The sequence below is a fragment of the Phymastichus coffea genome, unplaced genomic scaffold (assembly GCF_024137745.1).
Source record: "Phymastichus coffea isolate CEN01 unplaced genomic scaffold, Cenicafe_Pcof_1.1 PCOF00003, whole genome shotgun sequence".
In the NCBI taxonomy this organism is placed as follows: domain Eukaryota; kingdom Metazoa; phylum Arthropoda; class Insecta; order Hymenoptera; family Eulophidae; genus Phymastichus; species Phymastichus coffea.
Genome location: NW_026706814.1, coordinates 6,067,654 through 6,093,205, shown reverse-complemented (window position 1 = coordinate 6,093,205; position 25,552 = coordinate 6,067,654). Strand labels below are relative to the sequence as shown.

At 37.2% G+C, this 25,552-nt stretch overlaps 1 protein-coding gene across 4 annotated transcripts in view; it reads right to left on the bottom strand.

Annotated features, from left to right (window-relative positions):
- Positions 1-257: 257 nt before the first annotated feature.
- The window catches only part of LOC131664196 (centrosome-associated zinc finger protein CP190), a 256,006-nt gene continuing 230,711 nt past the window's right edge, over positions 258-25,552 (bottom strand). For all 4 annotated transcript variants that reach the window (XM_058935103.1, XM_058935129.1, XM_058935112.1 and 1 more), the window contains one exon: positions 258-2,154. In XM_058935103.1, the coding sequence (XP_058791086.1) occupies positions 390-2,154 (1,765 nt within the window). In that variant the 3' untranslated portion in view covers positions 258-389. The remainder of the gene's footprint in view (positions 2,155-25,552) is intronic.

Sequence of the window (25,552 nt, the reverse complement as noted above, 5' to 3'; positions counted from 1 at the left end):
AAATGAAACGGAATACCAATGAAGCCACTTTTTACTCTAATTTCAGGAATTTTTTCTAAAAATAAATATAAAAATCATCACACAGAAAAAGGAGCAAAACCGGGCAACGAGGGAAGCAAAAAAGGCCACGGCTGTGGAGTCAAAAATCTTTTATACCTACACACATACATGCGTACGCGTGTGTGTGTAACTAATGATTGGAATAAAAGAATCATATTATATATTAGTGAATTATGTAAAAATTAAACAAACTACTTCATAATTATATTTTCCACATAATTAAATACATTTAACTATTACTATTCAATGACAGAAATATATTTCCGTAAAACTTTCGTTAATATACAATTAGAGTCGCAGCAGAATCAAGATTTCAAGGTTTGTGAACTTCAATTGGTTTCATATTCTAAAATCTCGGTTTCTTCTTCAACGTATTGGATCGCATTTTCTATATTTCCGATATTTACTTTTGTATGATCAGAAGAATCTAGGATATGATCCAATCTATGTTTCCTCTTATAATTAGTTACAAAATTATTAGAAATTCCGTAATCAAAATTGTTCATTTCAATTTGCATTGGTTCTTGAATTTCCTCTACGACTTCTGTAACAATTTCATCCCGATCCTCGAATTGTTCAAAATTATTTATAAAATTTTTACTTGAAGTAAAATTACAAATGGTATTACTTCTACAATTTTCACGGTGTTGTATGTAAGTAGACGTATCACAATATATTTTGCTGTCTAATTTATAGCTAATTTTTGAATTTTCAAGTAATTCATTATTGTTACTCTGAGGTGTATTTTCTATCATTGTATGGCATTCTATTTCTGCATTTGCTTCTTTGATATCATTTATTTGACAATCGTTATTCATTGATAACGTCATTTCAGATGATGTTGGTTCCGAAATCAACGATTCACACTGTGAAATTTCGTGTTGGTGAGATTTCAAATGAAATAGTAAACTATTTGAATTTCGGAAATGTTTACCACATTCCGAACATTTGTTTTGTAAATTCAGACAACTTTTTAGTTTAATATTTTCTTTACAACAATTCATTTCAGTATCTAAGTTAATTTTTCGATCCTCTTTCGACTGCACGTTTCTTTTTGTGCGCACATCCAAGTGTAGAGTTGGCGAAATGTTAACTAATTGATTTTTATGATTAGCTTGATGTCTTGCTAAAAGTGATTCTGACAATCCAATATAATTGCAAACTTTACATTTTGGAAAAGTCATATTTTTGGGGGGTGTTATATTGTGTTTTGTATACATATGGTACATCAAAATGTTTCTTTTCGTAGCTTTGTATCCACAATGTTCACAAATTCGAGGATCAAATTTTTCATTGTGTACATCCTGCATATGTCTTCTGTACATGAAATAATTTATATACTTTTCATCTAAACTGCATTTTGCACATTTCCATGGTCCCATTTCATCATTATCCATAGTACTACAGTTAGAATCTAATTCACCAGAATTATTAGCCATGAGAGAATCTGATTTAAGAACTACATATGATATTTTAGTTCTTCCAGTAGTTGCACATTCAGAATTTTTAGTTTCTTTTTGCATTATTTTCAATCTAATATTTTTACTTTGTTGAACCAAATGTGGATATTTCTTTAGAACTTCACGTATAATTTTGGCATGGTTGTCGACTACTTCAACAGATGTTTCGGTGTTATTGCTAAAGTGTTCTAATTTTTTAAAATTTTCTTTGTTACTTGTATCAAATCGAAAATTTTTAGAAATATGTTGAACCTCTTTCATTTTAGTAAAATATGATTGTGACCAATCATCATCTGAGATATCTGAATTTCCATCCTCTTTTCTTGAAAAATTTGATTTATTGCTAGGCTCTAAATTTGAAGAGTCATTTATAAAAGTGCTGAATATTTTGTTACTATAATTCATTCTTTCCGGTGCTTGAACAATAGGTTGAGTATTATAAGTTATATCATCAAATGAAGAAAAGACTCCAAGTGTTAATTCATCTATTTCCGGGAGATCGAAACGAGATGGACCCTGATAATTTTTTGAGGAAGAATTACCGAGGTGGGATTCAGAATTCCAAAAATCTATATTACTCTTCGAAATTTGCAGTAAGTGGTCGTCATCTTGTTTCCTTTTTATAAATGGTGATCTGTAAAAATAATATCTACATGTTATATTTTACCATTTTGAATTTTTATTTTCAACTGTGGAGCTGTATGAAATAAAAACCTTATGAAAGTACTTGGTTACGCTATACCAACTAAGCATTTAGTCCATCCAGTTCCACGAGTGTGAATTTTCTTTATATTCTATATACATTGCAAGCATAATATTTATGATTAATATTATTATAAAACATAGTTTATAATTGTTATTCTTAGAATGACTAATACGATAGTCCCTATTTGGTAAGATGTAAAGTATTTTATTATTACATTACTAGACATATATTTTTTGAAATTTGTGTCCCAAACACTCAAATTCAATCTCTGTGTTTATTCTACTATATTAGATATTCATTACAAAATAAATCAATCGAGTTAAATTACAAATATGTATTTCGAAAATTGTTGAAACATTCGAATAATCTGGGTCATATTGCGATAAAAAAATCATAAGAAGTTAGAGGAAAGCATCGAATCTCCCTTTATAGAATTTTTCTTATTTAATAACGTATTTTTGTTTGACGTAATTCCTGCAAATATAAAAATGCAAATGGTAGGAAAGAAAATATAATTGAACGTAGTAGTGCAACTCTTCCATTTGTAAAGCGCAATTTTTCAATCAGAAGTTATATATATATACGAGTATAATAAGTTTTTTAATACATACATCTTTTACAAGATATGTTTAATTTAAGTAAGAAAAATAGTAGGACTTAAGACTAACAAATTGATGAACAATCCTGTGATAAACTATATTTCTTCAAAAAAGAATCTTCATGAATGAAACATGTAAATTTTTTTATTCGTTGGTTAAAAATCGAAACTTTAGCCTTTGATTGATCTATGGTCCATTCAACATGGATTCAACCAGCAAAAAAGATTGATAACTTCGATTTTTTTGAAATTTCAATGTAAAAATGTATGTAAAAATTTCATGAGACAAGTGTTTTTTCTTTTTACTGAAAAACATTTTTGAGATCATTGGAGGTGGGGTCTACATTAACACCTCAAAATCGATATACGGGAAATAGAAATATGTATTTTTTTCAAATGACCGATATTTTAGCCCAAATAATGCTATGAGTAAATTTTTTTTCTTCAAAATGTGGGGAGTATAATTCGCTTTCACGTAATGTTTTCAAATTTTGAATATTTTGAAAAACAACTGCGTAAAATGGAAAAATCTGAAAAAAGGCATTTTTTTTCAAAATCGATTTTCTCAAAAACTACATCTTCAATTTACGCGAATTTTTAATATATTTTCCAAAGTTATCTTTTGGCCGAATCACAATATGCCATTTTGCTCCGTTTACGAAATATAATTTGACAAAAATAAAATGCCATTTTTTACATGTTTAAACTAATGTTATTCGCATACGGCGTTTCCTTAATGATTTCTATGATAAATCTAATCATTGTATTCTACGTAAAAAAGTACATCGAAAACATGTGTCACATGTTTAAAAAATAATTTAGTTGACCTCAAATAACTTAAAAAACAAAATATAGTATATTATTCAGCTTGTTATTGCGTGTTATTAAACATACTTAATTAGTTTAATATAGTCTTCATGTACAATGATACACAGTAATGTTATTTATAATAATTTTTAACTGTTATCAATCGTTTTCATTTAAATTTTGTAATATAAAACAGTGATTCAAATAATTATCAACTACTGCGCTATCTATAAGCTCTCGTTTTAATGATAAGTATCTTGCTGATGTTCGTGTCTGAATAAACAGCCTCATGTTACCTCATGAATAATTTTCTTTCTTTGACTAATGCAGTGTAATTGAAAGCTTTTGAAAGAATTAACTGACTTTTTTTTCTTTAATTCAGATAGGTCTGCGTGAATTTATTAAAAAAAGAATTGTTACTGTCTGCAAAAATTTAAATTATCAACAATAAGTACGTTTGATTACCCACGAGTTCAGAAATATCCAGATTTTAACAAGATTCATAAAAAGGTTTTGTACGAAGATAAAAAATGCCCATTTGAATCTCTCAGCAATGTAGTGAATGGACTAATTATATCTAAAGAATATCAAAATCATGATATAACAGAAGACATGTCTGTATGTTTTCTTTGTTATGACAAACTTCAAAAAATATCAGCAGCACATCTTTGAAAAGGCACAAGATTTAGTTTCCTCTACTCAATCTAGTGAATCTCAAAACAATTTACCAGCTGATTCTCAATCGTCTACAAGCAGTATTAAATTATACGATGAAATTGACATTGTGATTAGTAACAATTTATTACTATCACCATTTAAACCTCCTTCGAGTATTAGTTCAGCAAACGTAAAAAATTATGTCTATCGCAAACGCAAATAATTATTCAATACTTTCATCGAAGTAAGTGATTGCAAAATTAGAAAATTATATGATGTTTCTAGAGACAAATTAGTATTTGATAAATGCAAAATATATCACGAATGGAATGAAAATTTAAATTATCAAGAAAAATTAAGTTTAGCAACGCTGATACCTTCGAGTCTTCAGAAAATTTACATTTTGTCGCATCAAGGGAACTACAGGTTACATCATCCAAAACTCGTCAAAGCATGTGCAAACTAAAGGTATAATAGGTAAATCTCCGAAGTTGTTGATTTTTTGTCCTTCGCTTTTATTAACGAAATAAAAAATGTTCAAGCAAAACTACTAAGAGTATATGAAATAGTATTATTTCTACATTTCTATTCAATAACAAGTTCGATTTACGCAATAATTAATTATATTAACGAGGATCTTCGTGGAAAAAATGCTCAAAATTTACATATTTAATGTGTCCCTTGGAAAAATTTGAATTTTCAATTTTTTATAACTTTTTGAACATTCGGAGTAGGAATTGGAAATTGGAGATGGTGAAAGCAGGCATATAGGCGCATCTTTTGAATGGATCGGTTAGTGTGTGTCATCAAAATATCAAGAATAGCAGACTGTAATATCGTTGTCCCTATTTTTGTTGGAATTTAAATTTTTTTCACTTTTTCGTATATAACAAATTGAACATTATCTTGATACTAAGTTTAATTTTTTGTAAATACTCTTCTCTTCCAAATACATGATTTTATAGGTCAATAGTAGGCGTCTTAAAAAATGAAAAAGTTACTGATTCTTATATTTCATACAGAATTTATTTTCTGAAAATTAATTTTTGACTGAACCATGTTAATAACTTACTTGTCTGGTAATTTAAGATGTACAAACTTTGTAAAAAAACGTTCAAAAGGCATCATTATTTTTTCTGTGTTTATTCGATAACTTAAAATATTAAAAATGGTGTATACGAAATTTCTCGCTGTGAAATTCTGTTCTTTGGGTATTAAAGCGTATACTTTCAAATCTAGAAGTATAATTATCGTTGCGTTTTGTTGTTGATGTTCATTATTGATTACTAATTTTGTTGCTATAAAATTACTCCTCATCTTTTGTTTGAAAAAGCTTACAGTTCATGATCTACTTAATTAAATTGTTTAACCTCGTTTATCCATCCTACTTCCTAATATTAATGATAATATAATAGAACTTATAATTTGACGGTTTTGTATTATATTGAAGTTATTATTTATAGTACTAACATATGTAATGATAATTTTCGAAAATTTAATGATTTTCGTGTTATTTTTTATTTTGTATTTGTTTTGAATCTCTAATTTTTTGAAAATTAATTTACAACAAGGTAACTTCTCAAAACCTTGTTTTTCATATCTACGTATTTGAAGGTAAAATATCAATTAAAAAAAAGTATGCTATTAGTTTAAAAAAAAAAATTTTTTTTCGCATAAGGCGACAACTTTGGAGATTTTCTTATACATGAGCACCTGATCTGTATTCTGGAAATCCTTTTAAAAATGAAACTATTATGTTAGTTAAATGATATTACTTCGACAATGATCTAGATTGTTCCAGACAAATCCCAACAAAAGCGACGTCAAAAGTATTAAAGTTGATGGAGAAATAACAAAAAAAGTCAAGCGATTCCTCACTCGTAGCATCAAGGAAATTCATGATTTGATTTTCAAGCAAAATCCTGATCTCATAATTTCAAAAGCAGATTCCTCAATTGCACCAAAAATGGGTCATTATTCAACCATTTAATGATTCGTATTTATGTGTTCATTGTACCAATTTCCATGTCAGTGATCACTTTGAAAAATAAACTCAATAAGAGACATTCTGAATTTTCAATTTTAAAAGAAGAGCTCTTAACCATGATAGTTCGCTAGAAAGAACGATTTTTATATTTTTCGAGAGTATAAAGAATGCCAAGATTAAGTTATCACTGAAGAAAATTTTCATCAAGAAGGAGACTTACTTTATGATGAAATCACTTACGCAATCTGAGAGAATAACGGTCTTTTGAAACAAACGTGCACATGTTATGTTTATCTAAAGAAACTAAATAAGTACTTGGAAAACATGAGTAAGCATAGATGAATCAAAGAGCTTCAGCAAGATGCTATCAAATTAAAGAAAGAAGCCGGCAAGTTAAATAGCCATCGTCTCATTCTTCATGGATATTTCACAAAGAACTGGTCTCTCGTTCAGAAAAATGCTATTCAAGGATTTTATTGGACAAATACACAGAATTCTATATTAACATCTGTCTGCTATATTAGAGAGGTTATCGAAACTTTACGAGTAGTGAGTGATGACAGATGACATGATTCAACGTTTGCTTTGAAAGCTATGAATTTGATAGCAAGTGAGTGTAAAAAATTATTCGATACGATAAATAGTATCACTGCAATGTCTAATGGCGCTTCAGCTCATTTCAAGAATAGATTCGAGTTTTACGAATTAGGCAATGATTATAAGAATACAAAGTGGGTCTTTTCAGCTACGAGACATGGAAAGAGCGCATGTGATGGTGTTGGATGATTATTAAAACATAATGCTACAGTTCATAACTTGTCTTCATTGCCCAATGAAAGCATAAAAAACGCTGAAGATTTTGTTTAATTTCGTTAAATGAGGAAGAATACCAATAAAATAAGACTTATACGTTTGAAAGCTGAAGAACTTGAAGATTTTCGTACTCTGAATAACGAAGAATAGAAGTCGGTAAGGTCTGTTAAAGGCATTTGTGATAGCCATATTTGACAAATGACTCGACAGATAAATGATGACGGAAATTTTATTGTACAAGGAGTTATGAAAAAAACAGCCAAAGATGAATGGATACTTCAGTGCTGAATGTTTCTGAAAATGATACTACTAATTACTGTGCTTTTCTGTGATTTAAGAGAATAAAAATTAATATTAATAAAATTACTGTATATCATTGTAAATAAACAGACCATATTAAACTGATTAAGTACGCTTAAGAACATGAATAGCAACCCGAATACGATACTCCATTATGTTTTTTGAGCTTTTCGAGATCAATCAAATTATTTTTTTTAAATGTGACACATGTTTTCGATGTATATTATTACGCAGAATACAATGATTTGATTAGATTTATCATAGAAATCATTAAGAAAAAGCCGTATGCGAATATCACTAGTTTAAACATGTAAAAAATGGTATTTTATGTTTGTCAGATTATATTTTGTGAAAAGAACAAGATAGCAGATTGGGGTTCTGTCAAAAGGTATCTTAGAAGAATATATAAAAAAATTCGCGCAAATTGAAGATGTAGTTTTTGAGAAAATCGATTTCGAAAAAAAAAAAACTTTTTTCAGATTTTTCCATTTTACGCAGTTGTTTTTCCAAGATATTCAAAATTTGAAAGCATCACGTGAATGCTGATTAAATTCCCTACATTTTGAAGAAAAAAAATTTTCTCACGGGATAATTTGGACCAAAATTGCTGTCATTTTAAAAAAATGTAAATTTTCATTTCCCGTAAATCGATTTTAAGGTGTTTACTTTGACTCCGGCCTTTTTTTTTTTTTTTTTTTTTATTTTAACGTCGCTCTATTTATGCTCCATCAGTGCTAATTAGCGACGGAGGCTTGCAATGTGTTTGAGAATAAAGCACATGAAACTTTTTTCAGAGGTGCTTGTATCAGCAGGAACTGGGAATCGAACCCGGGCCTACCGGGTGCGAGTCCGTCGCCCTACCGACCGAGCCATTGCAGGCCTCAATGACTCCGCCCTTAATGACCTTAAAAACGTTTTTCGGAAAAAAGAATAAAATACGTGTCTCATGAAATTTAACATAAAATGATATAAAGAAATTTCAAAAAATTGAAGCAATCAATTTTTTATGTCGGTTGAATCCATATAGAATGCGTTCTATACAATTTAACGTATAAGCCAATTTGGTAAAAAATTTTTGAAATAACGTTTGCGTTATGCGTCTTTTTAGATGAAATTGTGATTTAGATATAAATTTATTCACTTAATTGTTACCTTTGTATGATTAATGTAAAATCTATATAAAATTATTAATATATTAACTAAATAGCTGTGTTACTTATAAAATTCATCATAGATTTTAAATCTTGACTGTAACATTCATCTCATCATAGCGAAAAAGTTTGCTTATTTGCCAGTTTACTACTGTGTGTGTCAGAAAATTAACAGTAACACTTTGATGCTATGTACACTCGCAACAAAATTAGCGCAACATCTGATTCCGATAAAAAAAGGCGTAACTTCGAAGATCGATATCTCAAGTAAAAAATATTGTATTGAGTTTAATTTCTTTTAAATTAAAGGTTATAGTCTCTACTTTAAGATTGTGGAACTGGATTTTCGATTTGATCCAACCTCTACTTTTGACCTTGAAATTCAAGGTCATTTTTTAAAGCTCAAAAATCGTAAGCTTTAGCATTGTGCCTACGTGTAGGTGGTTTTTTTCGATAATTCTGATCATTTCATCTTAAAGAACAGCTTTTTTTCTTAAATTAAAAAATTAAACCGCTACAATTTTTTTTTGACGATTTTGTAACATTTTGAAGATTGTATTAAAAAAACTCGTCTTTTTATGGAAAATTTAATAATTTCGATCTAAGCTACGATTGAATCAGCGGTGTAGAATGTCTCGACTTCAAAATTCCATGTGCACGGGTTCGGAAGTTATTTCTTCGTTGATTCTGATTAAATCAAAATGGAAAACTTGTATTCGAGCAAAATGAATATTACCGTAGACTTTAGCAGAAGGATCCAGCAAGGTAGGAGACGCGTAACAAGTGCTCGTGAGGACCGTCGTATAATACGAGCAACTTTACGTAAATCTCGTCTGTAATATGCTAGAACTTATGGACAATGGACGGTTGGACAGTGGGGGAACGTCTTCTTCTCAAATGAATCACGATTTTACCTGTATAGTAATAATGCTCGAATACGAATTTTGCGTCGTAGGAGGGAGCGTTTTGATCCAAACCGCATTCAACCGACCAAGAGCTTTTCCGGTGGATCCGTCATGGTATAGAGAGGAATCTCTTTAAATGATCTCATTGCGATTCCACCTCCCGAGTTAACAGCTAGACGCTACATTGTTGCAATTTTGAAACCTCAGGTGCTTTCAATTAGTTGCCGCATAGGTTCATATTTTATTTTCATACAAGATAATGCACTATCCCATTCCGCAAAAATTACTCAGGCTCACATTCGGGAACACCACTTTGAGATGCTGCCGCATCCATCGAATAGTTCGGATCTTAATCCAATTAAACGTCTATGGGACATGATGGGTATACGAGGTGTGTTCAAAAAGTAACGAGAATTTTTAAATTTCGCGGGTTTGGAGAGTCCGCTTGTATAAAATTTTTTTTTATTATGTTGGTACACATGCCCCTGAAGTACGATAAAATTTTCAGCAATATTCATTGCTTACTTTTTAAGTGGCAGCCGCTAACGTTAGACGTGTTTTTCGAGCTCGGCGATTTTCGTTTGTGAAAAAAAATGGATCAAAGAATTTGTGTTAAATTTTGCGTAAAAAATGAAATAAAGTGTAGTAAAGTTTGTCAAATGTTAACAAAGGCATATAGTGAGTCTGTTATGAGTAAAGCAAGGATTTATGAGTGGTATAAGCGTTTCCAAGATGGCCACGAAAACGTTGAAGATGACGAACGACCCGGACGCCCAAGCACATCAACAACCGATGAAAACGTGAAAAAAGTGAAAGAAATGGTTATGAACGATCGCCGAATCACAATCAGAGAAGTCGCTGATGATGTTGGCATATCAGTTGGCTCATGCCATCAAATTTTTTCGAATGTTTTGGGTATGAAACGTGTGGCAGCAAAATTCGTTCCAAAATTGTTGAATTTCGAACAAAAACAGCGGCGAATGGAAGTTGCTCAGGAGTCGCTAAATGAAGTCAATAACGATGCAGAACTACTAAAACGTGTTATAACAGGTGACGAAACATGGGTTTACGGATATGATGTCGAAACTAAGGCTCAATCGTCCCAGTGGAGGCATTCTGGATCGCCAAGACCGAAAAAGGCTCGACAAGTGCGGTCGAATGTGAAGGTTATGCTCACTGTGTTCTTCGATTTTAATGGCATAGTGCATTATGAATTCTTGCCACAAGGTCAAACAATCAATAAGCAGTACTACCTACAAGTTCAACGTCGTTTGCGTGAAGCAATCCGAAAAAAACGCCCGGATTTGTGGCAAAACAATTCATGGCTTTTGCACCACGATAATGCGCCTGCTCACACTTCATTGCTTGTTCGTGAATTTTTGGCCAAAAACGAAACTGTAACGATGCCTCAGCATCCATATTCGTCAGATATGGCTCCATGTGACTTTTTTCTATTACCAAAAATAAAGAGAACATTAAAACGCCGTCGTTTTACAAGCATAGATGACATTAAAAGCGAATCGCTGAAAGAGCTAAAAGCTATTACAAAGATCGAGTTTCAAAAGTGTTTCGAGGATTGGAAAAAGCGTTGGCATAAGTGTATTGTATCCGAAGGGGACTACTTTGAAGGCGACAACATTAATGTAGATGAATAAATAAATATTTTTTTCATAAAACGAAAATTCTCGTTATTTTTTGAACACACCTCGTACGATTGCACAGTAGGCACGAACAGCCAAGGAATCTTGAGGAATTGGGACTATTTCTAAATAAAATATGGTACGAGATATCTTAAGACATGATAAGGGTTTGCATTAATATGCCTGCAAGATTAGCTGAGGTTACTCGACGCCGAGGTGGCAACACGAGATATTAATTATTAGTAATCGGCCATTTTAAGGGCCCCTCCGTACACACTCATACACACTAACACATCCACACACACTGATACACCCACACACATACATGCACATACACGGACACATACACGCATACATACACATGATAAGCCAAACCCAATCGACTACCTGTTGTGGTGCTTACTGGATAACGCTAAAGTCGACGGTTATATTCGTTTCGCTCGAATACGAGTTTTCTATTTCCATTTGGTCAGAATCAATCAAGAAATAACCCGTGCACATGGCATTTTGAAGTCGAGTCATTCTACGAAGTCGAGTGATTTTATATCGCTGTGTAGAATAAAGGATAAGATTTGAAATTAACGAGTCTACACCCTTTATTTTGCTTTTCTCTTACTCTAATCCTGTCTCAATTATTTAGAGTGTCATTACATTTCTTCCCCGCCCTAAATAATTGGCGACGACCCGTATTATATCGTTACAAATTGTATAGATTGTTGTGGAAAATTTTGATTTTCGTTTGGAAAGAAAATAATTATTTTGCATTTCACTGTACTTTGTACAGCGGTTTTTCAAAATTGAATTGTCACGAGTATTAAAAGTTACATTTCAATAAATGATCTCTTATTTTTTTAAAATTTCTGTAGTCCACAATATCGAAATAAGTGTAAGTAGAAGCTGGACTTTGTAGGCGTTTTTTCAGCGTTAGAAAAATGTTAGACAATTTTTATGACAGATTTGGATTAGTAGTAGCAAATTGTATAAAATACTGTGCTTTGAAATTAATTTTGTAACGAGTAAGACTGGTTAAAGTAGAAAAAAAATTGTAAAAATTTGGTTGCAGCAAGTTTCGAAGATCATTTGAAGGTCATATAGTAGTAGAACTATCGTCTCTATAGTATTATTCTTGTATTGTACATCAGTTTCGGTTTCATTTACTTCCCAGCTCATATTTTTGACTTCACTCTGAGCCGAGATACTTGATTTTTTCCACTCAAAAAAAAAAAAAAAAAAAAAACTGTCCACAATGCGCTCCAACGGCTACTTTTCTGCCCGATCACCCAATCTCCTTCACAGCGGTGCTCTATTGTGTAGGAGAAGGGACCCGAGCCACCACTTGACCGGACCGCAGTTGCCTCGTCTTTGGCGTACCAGATACGGATCAATTTTGCCACCCGCCGCTTCCTAACGGCGGTACCTCGTTGTAAGAAAGAGAGTCCGACATCGTTCTACACTACTGCCCAGCCCGCGCATGCGCTCTGGAATCAACGAAGTACTGGCCCACCAGGACTTTGCGCGGCTGATTCAAGAAAAACTGTTTCTCCTGCAGACGGCGCTCCGTCCATGGTTGAAACAACCGTTTAGACAGCGACATATTATATTAACTAGAGCTGAACAGCACTTCGTAACGCTCACGAATATTGACATATCCCAGCCGTGGCGGATATACGAGGTCTGCCCGGAAAGTATCGGGCCTACCTTTATATTTTCGTGCTAGCGTTATTCTTTATCATCTGGTGGGTGGCATCCTTCAAAGTAATCCCCACTTGATTGAATAATACAGTTCCATCATTGTTTCCACTTTTCAAAACAGTCCTGGAACTCACGTTTAGGGATAGCCTTAAGTACACTCGTCGCATTATTTTCAACCGTTGTTTTGTCATTGAATCGGTGTCCTTTGAGTGGTTTTTTTAGTTTTAGAAACAGCCAAAAGTCACAAGGAGCTATGTCGGAACTGTATCGAGGTTGTCGAAGCAATGCGATATTGTGTTTGCTCAAAAACTGCTGCACAAGATTGGATGAATGCGCTGGCGCATTATTGTGATGGAGAAGCCAGTCACCACTTTACCAAAAGTGCGGCTGTTTTCTTCTTACTGCATCACGCAAACGTTTTAAAATTTGAACGTAGTATTCTTTATTAATTGTCTAACCTGCTGGTATATATTCGTGACGTACAACACCTTCACAATTGGAAAAAACAATCAACATTGACTTAACATTGCTCCGACTTTGACGTGCTTTTTTTGGTCTTGGCGATTCAGAATACTTCCAATGTGAAGATTGTTGTTTTGTTTCAGGATTATAACCATAAACCCATGATTCGTCACCTGTAATAACTTTTCTAAGCACATTATCATTATTATTGACCATTTCCAGATTGTCCAGAGCGATTTCTAAGCGAAATTTCTGAAATAATAGTTTTTGGTATCCCAAGGTCTTCTTCTAGTTCTCGCACAGTCATACGACGATCTTGTTCGATTGTAAGTCGCACTCGCTCAATATTATCTGCGGTTTTTGTCGTCGAATGTCGGGCGGAACGAGAATCACTATCGACAGAAGTGCGACCATCCTTGAACCGTTTATACCACTCTTTTATTCGTGTTTTGCTCATACACTTGCTTCCGAAGGCCTTTTGCATCATTTCAATAGTTTCCGAACTCGTTTTTCCGAGTTGAAAGCAATATTTGATGCAAATTCGTTGATCTTGTTTTTCAGTCATTTTTGACAATATCAAAATCCAACGAACGCGAAAAAGGCACTGTAAACAAAGACGTGCTGCGCATGAACTATATGTCCAGCAGGTGTCAGTAAGTAACCAATAGATTCGCGAGGCTTTACTGTTGACGTTTCTGTCCCATAGAGGTCGCTCCAACACTATGGCACGAAGATATAAACGTAGGCCCGATACTTTTCGGACAGACCTCGTATTTATAAAATTATATTATAATTAGTTTATTCATTTCTTGCAGGCTGGCCAACTGGAAACCGCTGGAACCCTGATACTGATAAACCACAAATATTAAGCAATAGATAATTAAATCTCATTACACTGTTTTGCTTACTAGGATGACTTCCGTACCGAACCCTTTTTTTCCGTCCAGAAAGATCCCAGAATTTACGATTGAAATTTTGGAATGATTTCAACATTCAAGTTTTATGCAGCACGGCATAATTAAATGCCATATGTCTAAACTAGTTTGAGTACTGCTTTAATAGCAATAATATATTTTGAGTTGATAGTTTTGTTTTTTCTTCAATAAGCTTGTAAATTTTCATCCATTTCAGTTCTAGTTTTTTAAGTTTTGTAAATATATGCTGTAACGGGGTGGATACCGTTTAATTAATTTATCCGCGTAATCGTATCGAAAAGCGCACGTAATTACCTATGTTAAATACGAAAATCGGAGAGCAGGAGGGAACGGGTATCAGTCAACCAACTATCTACAAACACGAAAAGAACACTTCGAAAGTACTGTTAATTTCACATACGAGAACTTTTATTATCTCTTAATATTACATCGTATTCGGCCCGCGTGTTTATGTTTATATGCCGTGCGCACGACAACAACATGCAGTGTCGGATCGCTCGCCGCTCTTTGTTTGCCGAGATGTTACATGCACGCTTTTTGTCGAATCAAGGTATTAGTCGTGTAGCAATTATATCGCGACCGCGAAATTAAGCTGACCAGCTTACCTTTTATTGCAGACGTACGAAGAACGAAAGAAACGGTTCGCAATTTCGTTGCGGGAAAGTCTGTCCTTTTTTACGAGGAAGCTCGCATTTTCGGTTTCGCCCTCGTTGGCGAAACTCCTCACACGCGCACTCTCACACACGCTTTACAGGTAGGCGGAGGCACCGCTGTCGCAACTCCGACTCGACTCGTATCGGCACTCCGGGAGAGCTCGGGAAACGTCTAGAGTCTAGGTAGCGTAGCTCTGCAATCGGGTTCTACTCCTCGACTTTTGGTTCGTATATCCGGTAGCTGATTCCGCACTTTGGCTAAACGTGTCGATGGCTGATCCTTCACTGGCGGCTCTCCATATCGGTAGTTAATCCTGCACTGGTTCGTTTTCAATCGCGCGTGTTCCGCCTCGTCGCGTGCCGAATTCCCTCATTACGTTTTTCGTCTACCGGTAAGTGCTGCCCCCGCAGACAGCCACTAGGTTAGGCTATTAGCGTTAATTCGACGTTTACCGTCACAATGCTCAGTCCATGTGAGGCTCTAATTAAGGTGTATAACTTAATATTTTAAATGGTTATTTTGCCGAATGTAATTCTTGTTGAATCTAATAGGTGGGCAGGTGTCTTTTCTAAGAGTGAATGTCGTATATATTGATTTGCTTTCATTTATTACGATTCTCCACGAGTTCGGCCAATTTGGTAGATAATTATCTATATAATTTTGAACTAGCTCATGTATTATTGAAGTATGTTTAAAGTAATCCATAGTCTTTCTTTGCAGAACACCTTTTAGTTCTTACAGCAGCTCTTTATGCTATACTTTATTAAATATCTGTGCAACGTTGAAACATATGTCGGTACAATAATGGTTTTCCTCGATAGATTTTCTCGTAGCAACTGCTATACTGTTTGCTTATTCTATCGTGGAGTCATTGCATCTGGAATCAAATGGATAATCTGGGTTGCGTTCGTTATTTATTATTGTTGAATTGATTCCGTGTAGAATTATTTTTTTATAAAGAGTATGGCCGGGTTTATAGGCTGGTTTGGGCCTCAGGCCATTTTCAAAAACTAGCTATGGCATCATGTTTGGGATAGAAAAAGAAGCCTTTTCACAAATTTTCAACTCATTAGATGAACCTGGGTAGAGGTGGGTCCCAAAAAACCGTTTTTTGCGACTTTTTTTACTCTTTTCCTTCTAGCTTGGCTGCATTAAATTATTTTTTAACTATCTTTTTTCAGTTTTACGCTTGAAAAATTATGATTTAAAAAAATTATTCTTCTCTTCGTTATTTTTTGGCATAAAGACTTTCCCTAAAAACTACAACAGAAATATGCTATTTTCAGTTTTTTTTATACCACGTTGATCCATTACAAGAGTTATGTCTTTACTGGGCAATAAACCAAATAAATTTGTCTTTCTTTTAAATTTATTTATAATACATCAACTAAAAATCACGGCAAAGTCTGTTCTTTGCATGTTGATTCAAGCTATATCCTCTCGAGATATAAACAAGAATGCTAAAACCTGCTTAAATACGGCTAGAAAAATGTTTTGATACATACATTTGACATGACTTCATAATGACACACACACACACACACACACACACACACACACACACACAGAAGTTTCTTTTATGATAACCAATATAAAATAAAATGTACTAAATAATAATTTGAAAATTAGTAAAAAAATAAAACATTTATTATGTTAAGAGGATAACGGCATTGAAGTAATCATAGTATCTTTTATTTCTGAATAATCAAACATAATTAAGAGTCACCATGGCGTTAGATGCTAAAGACCCGGTGGACTTCTTTCTACATAAACATTTTAAGTGTCATCTAAATGTGAAAGGTGATGCAGTAGTATAAATAGTATGTGAGTTTTTTCATACTAGTGAGCTTGTAGTAAAATATAATACTGAAAATTCAGTTAAAATATAAAATATTTCATTTGTGGTATGTCAAAATCATCCAAATTTTTCACTAACTTCAAAAGTACTATATGAAGAACTTACTGACGCAGTGGAACAATATATAGCACAATAGAAACTCATAGAAAAATAAAAAATAAAACAGGACATAATCAATAAAATAATACACGAAGAAAAAAACGACAATGGTACGGAAACAACAATCTAAGAAAATATAGATGAACTAAAAGCACTAAGGATAAAAAATAATCTATTAAGAGAACTGTACCATGCAACAAAAGAAAAGAACAAATTACTTGAAGAATTACTAACTAAAGAAAGACAAAACAAAAATCCAACCATTTTTTAAAGTTGTTATGCTGAAATGAATACGATAATGGAACATCAAAAACAATAACAGCATTATTAGAGGTTAACATCAGCTCTTTATAAACACGTCAGTGATAATAAGAACGGATTATTTGTTGGCTGTGAGAATTGTAGAGTTTTTGATGTCATTAATATCATGTCATGCTACGAGTGCTCTAGATTTTGTTACAGTGGCAAAAAATGTACAAATGAAGCCATATGCATAAAATGTGCCGGCAAATATACTACTGATAAATGTTATGAAGAAAAGCATACATGCCCAAATCATACTTATAGTAATAACAGATATAAAACAAATCTTAAATAAATCATTTCTGCTAATAATAGTACATTGTGTGAAATTTCGAAAAACAAAATAAAAAAGTAATTAAAATGACTGAGTATCCTGTGCAACGAACATATTAAAGATATTTTGGTAAAACAAATTACGCTATAGTTCAGCGCCAAGTTAACGAAAATATTAAGCAAGTGAAACAAAGATTGAGATCGACAAGTAGTCTATTGGTAACCTATTGGTAACCTAATCCTATAGAAAACAGGATTAATTTGATATATCTTCCACAACACGTTCAAGCAGTGTTTCTTTAAGTCTCCCATTACAATATCAGCCAATAAAGGAGAGATAGGAGAGCCCATCAGGCTTCCAAATATTTGTTCATAATAAATTTTGTTAAACACATAATATGTGTTATTAAATAAAAATTTTTTTTATAACTCTCCCAATCTCTTCCTTTGGAATCTCACAATTTTTAATTTGTTCATAACATTTGTCCAATCCGTCCAAGACTAAGTCACAAGATATGTTTGTGAATAAGGAACTTACATCTAATGATATTAAAACGTGATCGTTTGGAATAAAAATATTTTTCAATTTCTGTTTGAACTGCCCTCTGTTTAAAATGTGAGAGTTAGGTTTATTTATAACTGTTTTAACAGTTTTAAAGAGTTTAAGGTTTATATAAGAATTTTGCTAATTTGTGAGTAGGGCTATTAATTGATGAAATTATTGGTCGTAGTGGCACATTTTCTTTATGTATTTATGGTAATCCATAGCATTTTGCTATAGATGTGTCGTTTGAGTCAAATTATTATTATGCCAATAATTATTCAGAAAACCATTATTCATTCCAATCTTTTAAAATCATTTTTACGTCTCCTTGTAATTTTTTCAGAGGGTTTGATTTAACTTTAATATAAGTGATATTATCATCTAATAAAGTATTCATTTTTTCTAAATATTCTTTTTTCGACATGGCTACTATGATATTACCTTTGTCTGCGTTTGTAAACATAATATCTGGATACATTTTCAGAAAATTTTTTGTTGATTTTATTTTTTGTTGAATTCTTTTTGTTCAATAGATATATGTTTTTAGAAAAAATAAATACTTTATTAGATAATTTATTGTTTTTCTGTTGATAAAGCCTGAAGAGGTTAGCAAATGTGCTGAAGAAACGTAGTTGAATATAATTAAAATTAAGTGAATTTCCAGCTCTTACTATTTCCCTTCTTTCCAATATTACAAATTTTATCATTTACAATAAAACATTGTTTTTCAACAGAGGAAGATCTTTCCTGTTCACTGGACTGAAAATTATTACAAACTAAAAATTATAACTAACTTAATACTAAAATTTATTTTCCGTCTTCATTCTTTATTTATATGAGATATTTTGGCTTTTTTTGTGATATCTGTAGTATCCTGCAATTTTATTTATACTAGCTTTCGTACTTATAGATAAGGATTTTCTTCTATTCAGTTTTTAAATTTTGGTTTTCTGTTATTTATATTGTCTATTAATTTGAAATTATTTTATTGAAAAAGGTTATGGCTCTAATATAACTTTTTTAATACTGATCTGTCTGAATCTTTTTGGTAGTTGTTTTTTCCTGTAACTTTGTTTTTGGTTTTATAAATTCCAGACAGTTCCTCATAGCAGTATAATAAAAATTTATAACTGAACGTTTGGTCAATGTTGAGTAGATATTTCTCTGTGACAAAACTTTTACTATACAGGGTGACCCATTTTAAAGGAATCACCCCGAAATTTTCTATGGTTGGCGTTCTACAGAAAAAAATTGTTCAGACAAAAGTTGTTTGGAACAATGACGGACACCTTTCCCTGAAATCGGATTTGACCTTAAGATTTATTTTCAAGGTCATTTGAAGGTCTAAGTCATTTTTTGAATAGGAACCTATAATTTTGATCCCGGATTCGGAAAGAGCGAGAAATTCTACGTTCAGATAAGGTATTATGTGTGGGGTGCGGTTAACCGCCCGCCCCCCGCGTACGGTCATGTAAGGGTCAATTTTATTATTTTCTTCATCTATGCACAGGGATGATCGGGCAAGGGTAAGATTAATTTCAATAACCCAAAAACTCAAATAACTCAATAACCCAATAATCCAACCCCAATAACCCCAATAACTAAATAACCAAGTAATTTTTTCAAAAAGAACCCCCATTTTTTATCATGGATTCGGAAAGAGCGGGAAATTGTACGTTCAGGTAAGGTATTATGTGTGGGGTGCGGTCAATCCCCCTCCTATCCCACCGGGGCAAGGGTGAGATTAATGATATTAATAATAATAATAATAATAATAATAATAATAATAATAATAATAATAATAATAATAATAATAATAATAATAATAATAATAATAATAATAATAATTCAGACAGAATCCTGCCACGGCTGAGGGGGTGGCGGGTGGTCGAGGACTATACAGCCAGCGACCATCAATACATCGTCTTCGAAGTGGCGGGACGGACAGAAACGAGACAAACGAGAATCCACCAACCCGCGCGGTGGAACCTTAACAAACTTGACCGACAAAAATTTTCGGAGGAGTTGATGGCGGCATCGGCCCCGGGGTCGAAGATTCCTCCTGAGCTAACGGGCCGGCGAAGAACGGAAAGACTGACAGACGAGACGGCGAAATTAATAAACAACTTGTGCACCAGCACAATGACGAAACGACGACAGATACAAAAAAGACGACCACAATACTGGTGGACGGACGAAATAGCCGAGCTACGCAAGATATGCCTGGCAAATCGGCGACGTGCGACGAGGGCTGGAGGTGGACCCGAAAGGGAAAACCTTCAGGCCATATACAAAACAGCACGGAAGACGCTGACGAAAGCAATACGGGACAGCAAGACGCGATGCTGGAGGAAGCTCTGCGAGGAGGTGAACCAGGATCCCTGGGGAACCGGCTACAAGATTGTGACCGGGAAACTAGGGGCCCGAGTCTCACCGGAACTTAAAGATGCCGAAACAGCAGGACGGATTGTTGACGGATTGTTTCCGACGCACCCGATTAGGACAAACGTGATGGATGACGTGGACGCACAAATGCCCCCCGCTTTTACCGCTGAGGAACTCATCAGAGCAACGAATGCGATGAAGACGGGTAAGGCACCGGGACCGGACGGAGTACCATCCGAGATCCTCCGGCTCGTGGCTCGTCTACGGCCGGAGATACTTCTCAACCTGTACAATAAGTGCTTGACGACAGGAACGTTCAGCGATCGGTGGAAGGAGGCGAGGCTCGTTCTTATTCCAAAAGGTAGGGGCGACCCTGGCACTCCTTCGGCCTACCGGCCGTTGAGTTTACTTGACACTACTGGTAAACTCTTTGAACAATTACTCAGACCGAGACTGACGGACGCGATACAGGCCGGAGGGGGTCTCTCATATTTGCAATTCGGCTTCAGGAGGGGTCGGTCGACGATTGGAGCGATCCAAAAGGTGATTGATTCTTTCCTGGAACTAGACAGACACTGCCATGCGGCGCGACCCATTGTGCTGCTAGCGACGCTCGACATCAGAAATGCTTTTAATTCGGCCAGGTGGGTGGATATCTTGGAGGCGCTGAAAAGCAACTTTCGGATTCCACCGTACCTGGTTCGGGTTGTGGAGGATTATCTGAGAAACAGACGAATAACGTACGAGACGATCGAAGGACAGGTAACGAGACAGGTCACCGCTGGGGTGGCTCAGGGGTCGATACTGGGACCCGACTTTTGGAGTGGTCTATACGATAGTCTGCTTCGGCTTGGGATGCCACTCGGAGTGACCCTCGTCGCCTACGCTGATGACGTGGCGGCGGTGATCACGGAGAGATCTCCCGAGCTGGCGCAGCTGACGTTGAACCAGACCATGAGACGAGTTGGACGATGGATGACAGAACACGGACTGCAACTCGCAACAGAAAAGACGGAACTTATGCTTCTCACGAGAAGACGTATACAGACGATACTACCCATGAGAGTGGGTACATACGAAACGGAGACCAAAGGGGAAGTCAAGTACCTTGGGGTAACCCTCGATACGAAGATGACCTCCTGGTCTCATATACAGAAAGCAACCCGGAAAGCGGCAGAGAGGATAGCATCCTTGAGTCACCTGATGGCAAATACGACGGGACCGAGATCGGAGAAACGACGACTGTTAATGGCGACAGCTCACTCGATACTTCTATACGGCGCGGAAATATGTGCAGACTCCCTGAAAACAAAGAAATACTGTAAGTCGATGATGATGGTACAGAGACAGGGTGCACTGCGAATCGCTTGCTCCTACCGAACAGTCTCTGCGCAGGCTGTTTTGGTGGTGGCTGGCGTAATACCCGTGGATCTTCTGGCCTTTGAACGCAAAAGGATCTACGGGAGCAGCGCGGACATAGGACGAAAGAACGCGGCAATCGCTGAGCGCGACAGGACAATTGACATTTGGCAAGGCCGATGGACAGAGGAACCAGGTGGTAACTGGACGAGACGATTGATACGGGACTTGAGGCTGTGACTCGTAAGGAAATTTGGTGATGTAAACTTCTACGTCACCCAGCTCTTGACGGGCCATGGGTACTTCCGACGGTACCTCTACAATATAAACAGACTACGATCACCCGACTGTAAGTACTGTAGACACGAACGAGACGACACGAAACACACGTTTTTCGCGTGTAACCGTTGGACAAGACTCAGACAGGAACTGAGAGGAACGGTCGGCAACATCACCCCCGATAACATTGTGGCCGTGATGTTACGTGAACCCAAATGGTGGCGCTTAGTCGCTACCTATACGGAAACTATACTGAGACGTAAGAACGTGGATGGCTGCCTGACAGATGACTGAGCAGACGAAGTAAGGCGACGTAACGAAATACGGAGGAACGACATGAACGGACAAACACAGACAGAACCTCCAGTCAGAAGTAATAGCAACATAGTCCCAGGCTGGGGTAAGGACACCAAGAAGATGGCGATTTAGTGGATAGGCTTGTTTTTTTTTGGGAAGTTCCACATAACCCCTCAGTCAGAAAGACTAAGGGGAAACCGCAAAAAGGATTCCGCAACTTCTTGTAAAAAAAATAATAACAATAATAATAATAATAATAATAATAATAATAATAATAATAATAATAATAATAATAATAGTAATAATGCCGGGCTGGTCCAGTGAGTGGTAACACCTCACTGGGCAAATGCTAGCTTCCAACGTCCACGACGTGCCCGGTGGAAACGTTGTCCGTCGCGTCAATGCTCTGAGCAGCAACGCTATAACGGACACGGCCAAGAGGAAGATATGGCTCACAAATGACGCAAAAGATAATGGTATTCTGCCGATGTGTCCAACCATTAAACACTTATACACATACACACACACACTACGCAAACACTCAGACACACACGCCTTCTGGCAAACCGGAGAATTGAATGCTCGGTGACCCTATAAACGGGTCTTACCGAAAAGCGAATGGTCGGGGACTCCTATAAACGAAGCCGCCCGAAAGCGAGAGAAGGGGATATCTCTAAACGGACTCTCCCCGTGAATGAAGCCCGGTTTCACCTATGGGCACTCACATACACGCACACACCACAGGGGGGAACACTGAACACACAGGGTATACATACAGGGGGGGAGACCTCAGGGGCCGTGCGTTGTCCCAGCGCGGTTCGTGGAGTCGCGACCACGAGGGACCTTCAGCACAACGGGACAAAACCAACAACATGAATATGCACAATGAAAACATTGATGTACCTCAAGTGGTAACTCCTTCTCAGGAGGAATCCACCCCGGGTTCCGATCGGGTGAAAGCCCCGGTGGCCACGGGCAGCGGCACGGATTTTGAGGGCCGCACTTTGTGCACGGGAATGGGGAGAAAGACAGGAAAAAACGACACGAACCTACTGAACATACCGAGACGACAGAGGACGGACAGTGGGTCAAGCGGCGGCAGCGGGGTGAGCTACGTCTCTGCCGCTGAGGGCCAAGAACCGACGACAGGACGAACACCGACAAGAACTAATGATACACGTGACGTGACGGTACCGCTGCGGCGCATACAAGTGCCACCTGCGCGGAAAAACGAGGGCTCCGAAAAGCAGACCTCCAACACTGACGCCGACATGAAAGACATGGACAATGACAACGGACATATGACAGAAAACCTCCAGCTGTTTCGCACGCAGCTCAGGCGCATTGATGCCGCGCTCGGAGGCACGGACTAAGATACAGAGAAATATTAGTACGGACATAACGACTGGTATGGCTGTAATAAGGGAAGCGGTGGAGATTGCATGGAGTGAATGCGACCGCCTAAATCCCCTCCTGGAGTCCGTAAACGATAGGAGGACAGAAAGACAGAAAAGAAAGAGGGAGGACACGGGGGCCAGCCCTGAACAAGCCGTGGCCTATCAAAGGGTTGCGGACGAGTCGGGCTGGACCACGGTGAACTCCGCGAACAGAAAAAAGAGGAAGTCTAAACAGAAGACTAATGACCAAACGACGGAGACGACTTCTCTCAAACAGAAGACTCAAAAGACTACCCCTGTGGTGGCGCTGGGCGCGCGGAGGGAGAGGCCACTAGCTTCGACATCCGCAGCGGCGACGCCTACCCACGGGAACAAACGGTCCGAACTAGACAAGAACCGGCCCAGGGCGGCTGGTCCTCGCCGGAAGGGGGGGACCAACGTTATACTGGTACGGCCAAACGACGGACGAACGTACGCGGATACCTTGCGCCGACTAAAGACGGAGATTAATCCCGAGGACTCTAAAGTGAGTATCTCGGGATATCGAAAGACGGAGGACTCCTCATGCGTTTTCGCTGTAACGCAGACGCAAGACGGAAGTTCCAGGAGAAACTCCAGGTTACTCTTGGAAATGAGGGTAATGTACGAGACATGACACACGGACAGACGCTAGAGATACTAGACCTCGACTGTGTTACAGACACGAATGATGTACAGAACGCATTGAAATGAGAAACAGGACAAGATGCGGACTATAAGATCCACATTTTCGGACCGAATAAACACGACGTTTGTATGGCAGTGTTCGAAGCAGACAGAGACACGGCCCACAAACTGCTCAAGAAGGGCAGAATCAAGATCGGCTGGGTCAACTGTCGGCTGAGAGAAAGATTGACGGTCCCGAGGTGCTACCGGTGCCTCGGATACGGACATAGACGAACGGACTGCACAGGACCTGACAGAGGACAGTGCTGTTGGAGGTGCGGGGGGACCGGCCATGTCGGGAGAGCCTGCCCCACCAAACAGCCGACGTGCTTCCTATGTTCCGAGGCGCGTGCAACGGAGAGGGCGCACGTCCCGGGAACGGGAGCGTGCGCGGCCTACCGGGCAGCGCTGGAGGAGTGCCGGAAGCAGACACGACAATGACAGGAATCTTACAAGGAAACCTGCGTAGGTGTGAGGCAGCTCAGCTGCTTGTATCACAGACAGCGAAGGAACGAAACGTAGACATACTGATACTGAGCGAGCAACTGTGGGACTTACGAGAGCAGAACGGCTGGTTCTCGAATACCCTCGGTACATCGGCCATATGGGTCAAAGGCAAACCGGCTAGGAGAATACAAGCGTCTGGCAGAGGGGAAGATTACGCGTGGGTGAGGGTTGATTCCGTCACCTACGTCAGCGTATATTTGACCCCAAACTGCACGATGGCAGTGTACGAGGAAAAAGTCGGTAAGTTGGAAGACGCCCTCACAGGTCTCCCGGGTGACTTTGTCGTCGCGGGAGACATGAACGCGAGAGCGGTCGAGTGGGGTATGACAACGACGGACAAACGAGGAAGGCTGCTTCTGGAGATGGCCGCAAGGCTTGATCTGGTAGTGGTCAACCAAGGGACGACAATGACCTATAGACGACCGGGCTTCGGATACTCAATACCCGATGTGACGATGACGTCAGACAGGATCTCGTCGCGGATAAGAGGATGGCGGGTGACCGAGGACTATACAGCCAGCGATCATCAGCACATCGTCTTTGAGGTGATAGATCAATCGACGAACGTACGAAACGGACAAACTAGAGACAGGACTTCAACGTATTGGAACCTACGACGACAAGATAGAGAGCTGTTTGACAAACTGCTAAGGGAGGCACCGTTACCCGCCGAGTCTGTCCCGGCAGAGCTTGGTCTGCGGGAGCGTGCCGAATGGATA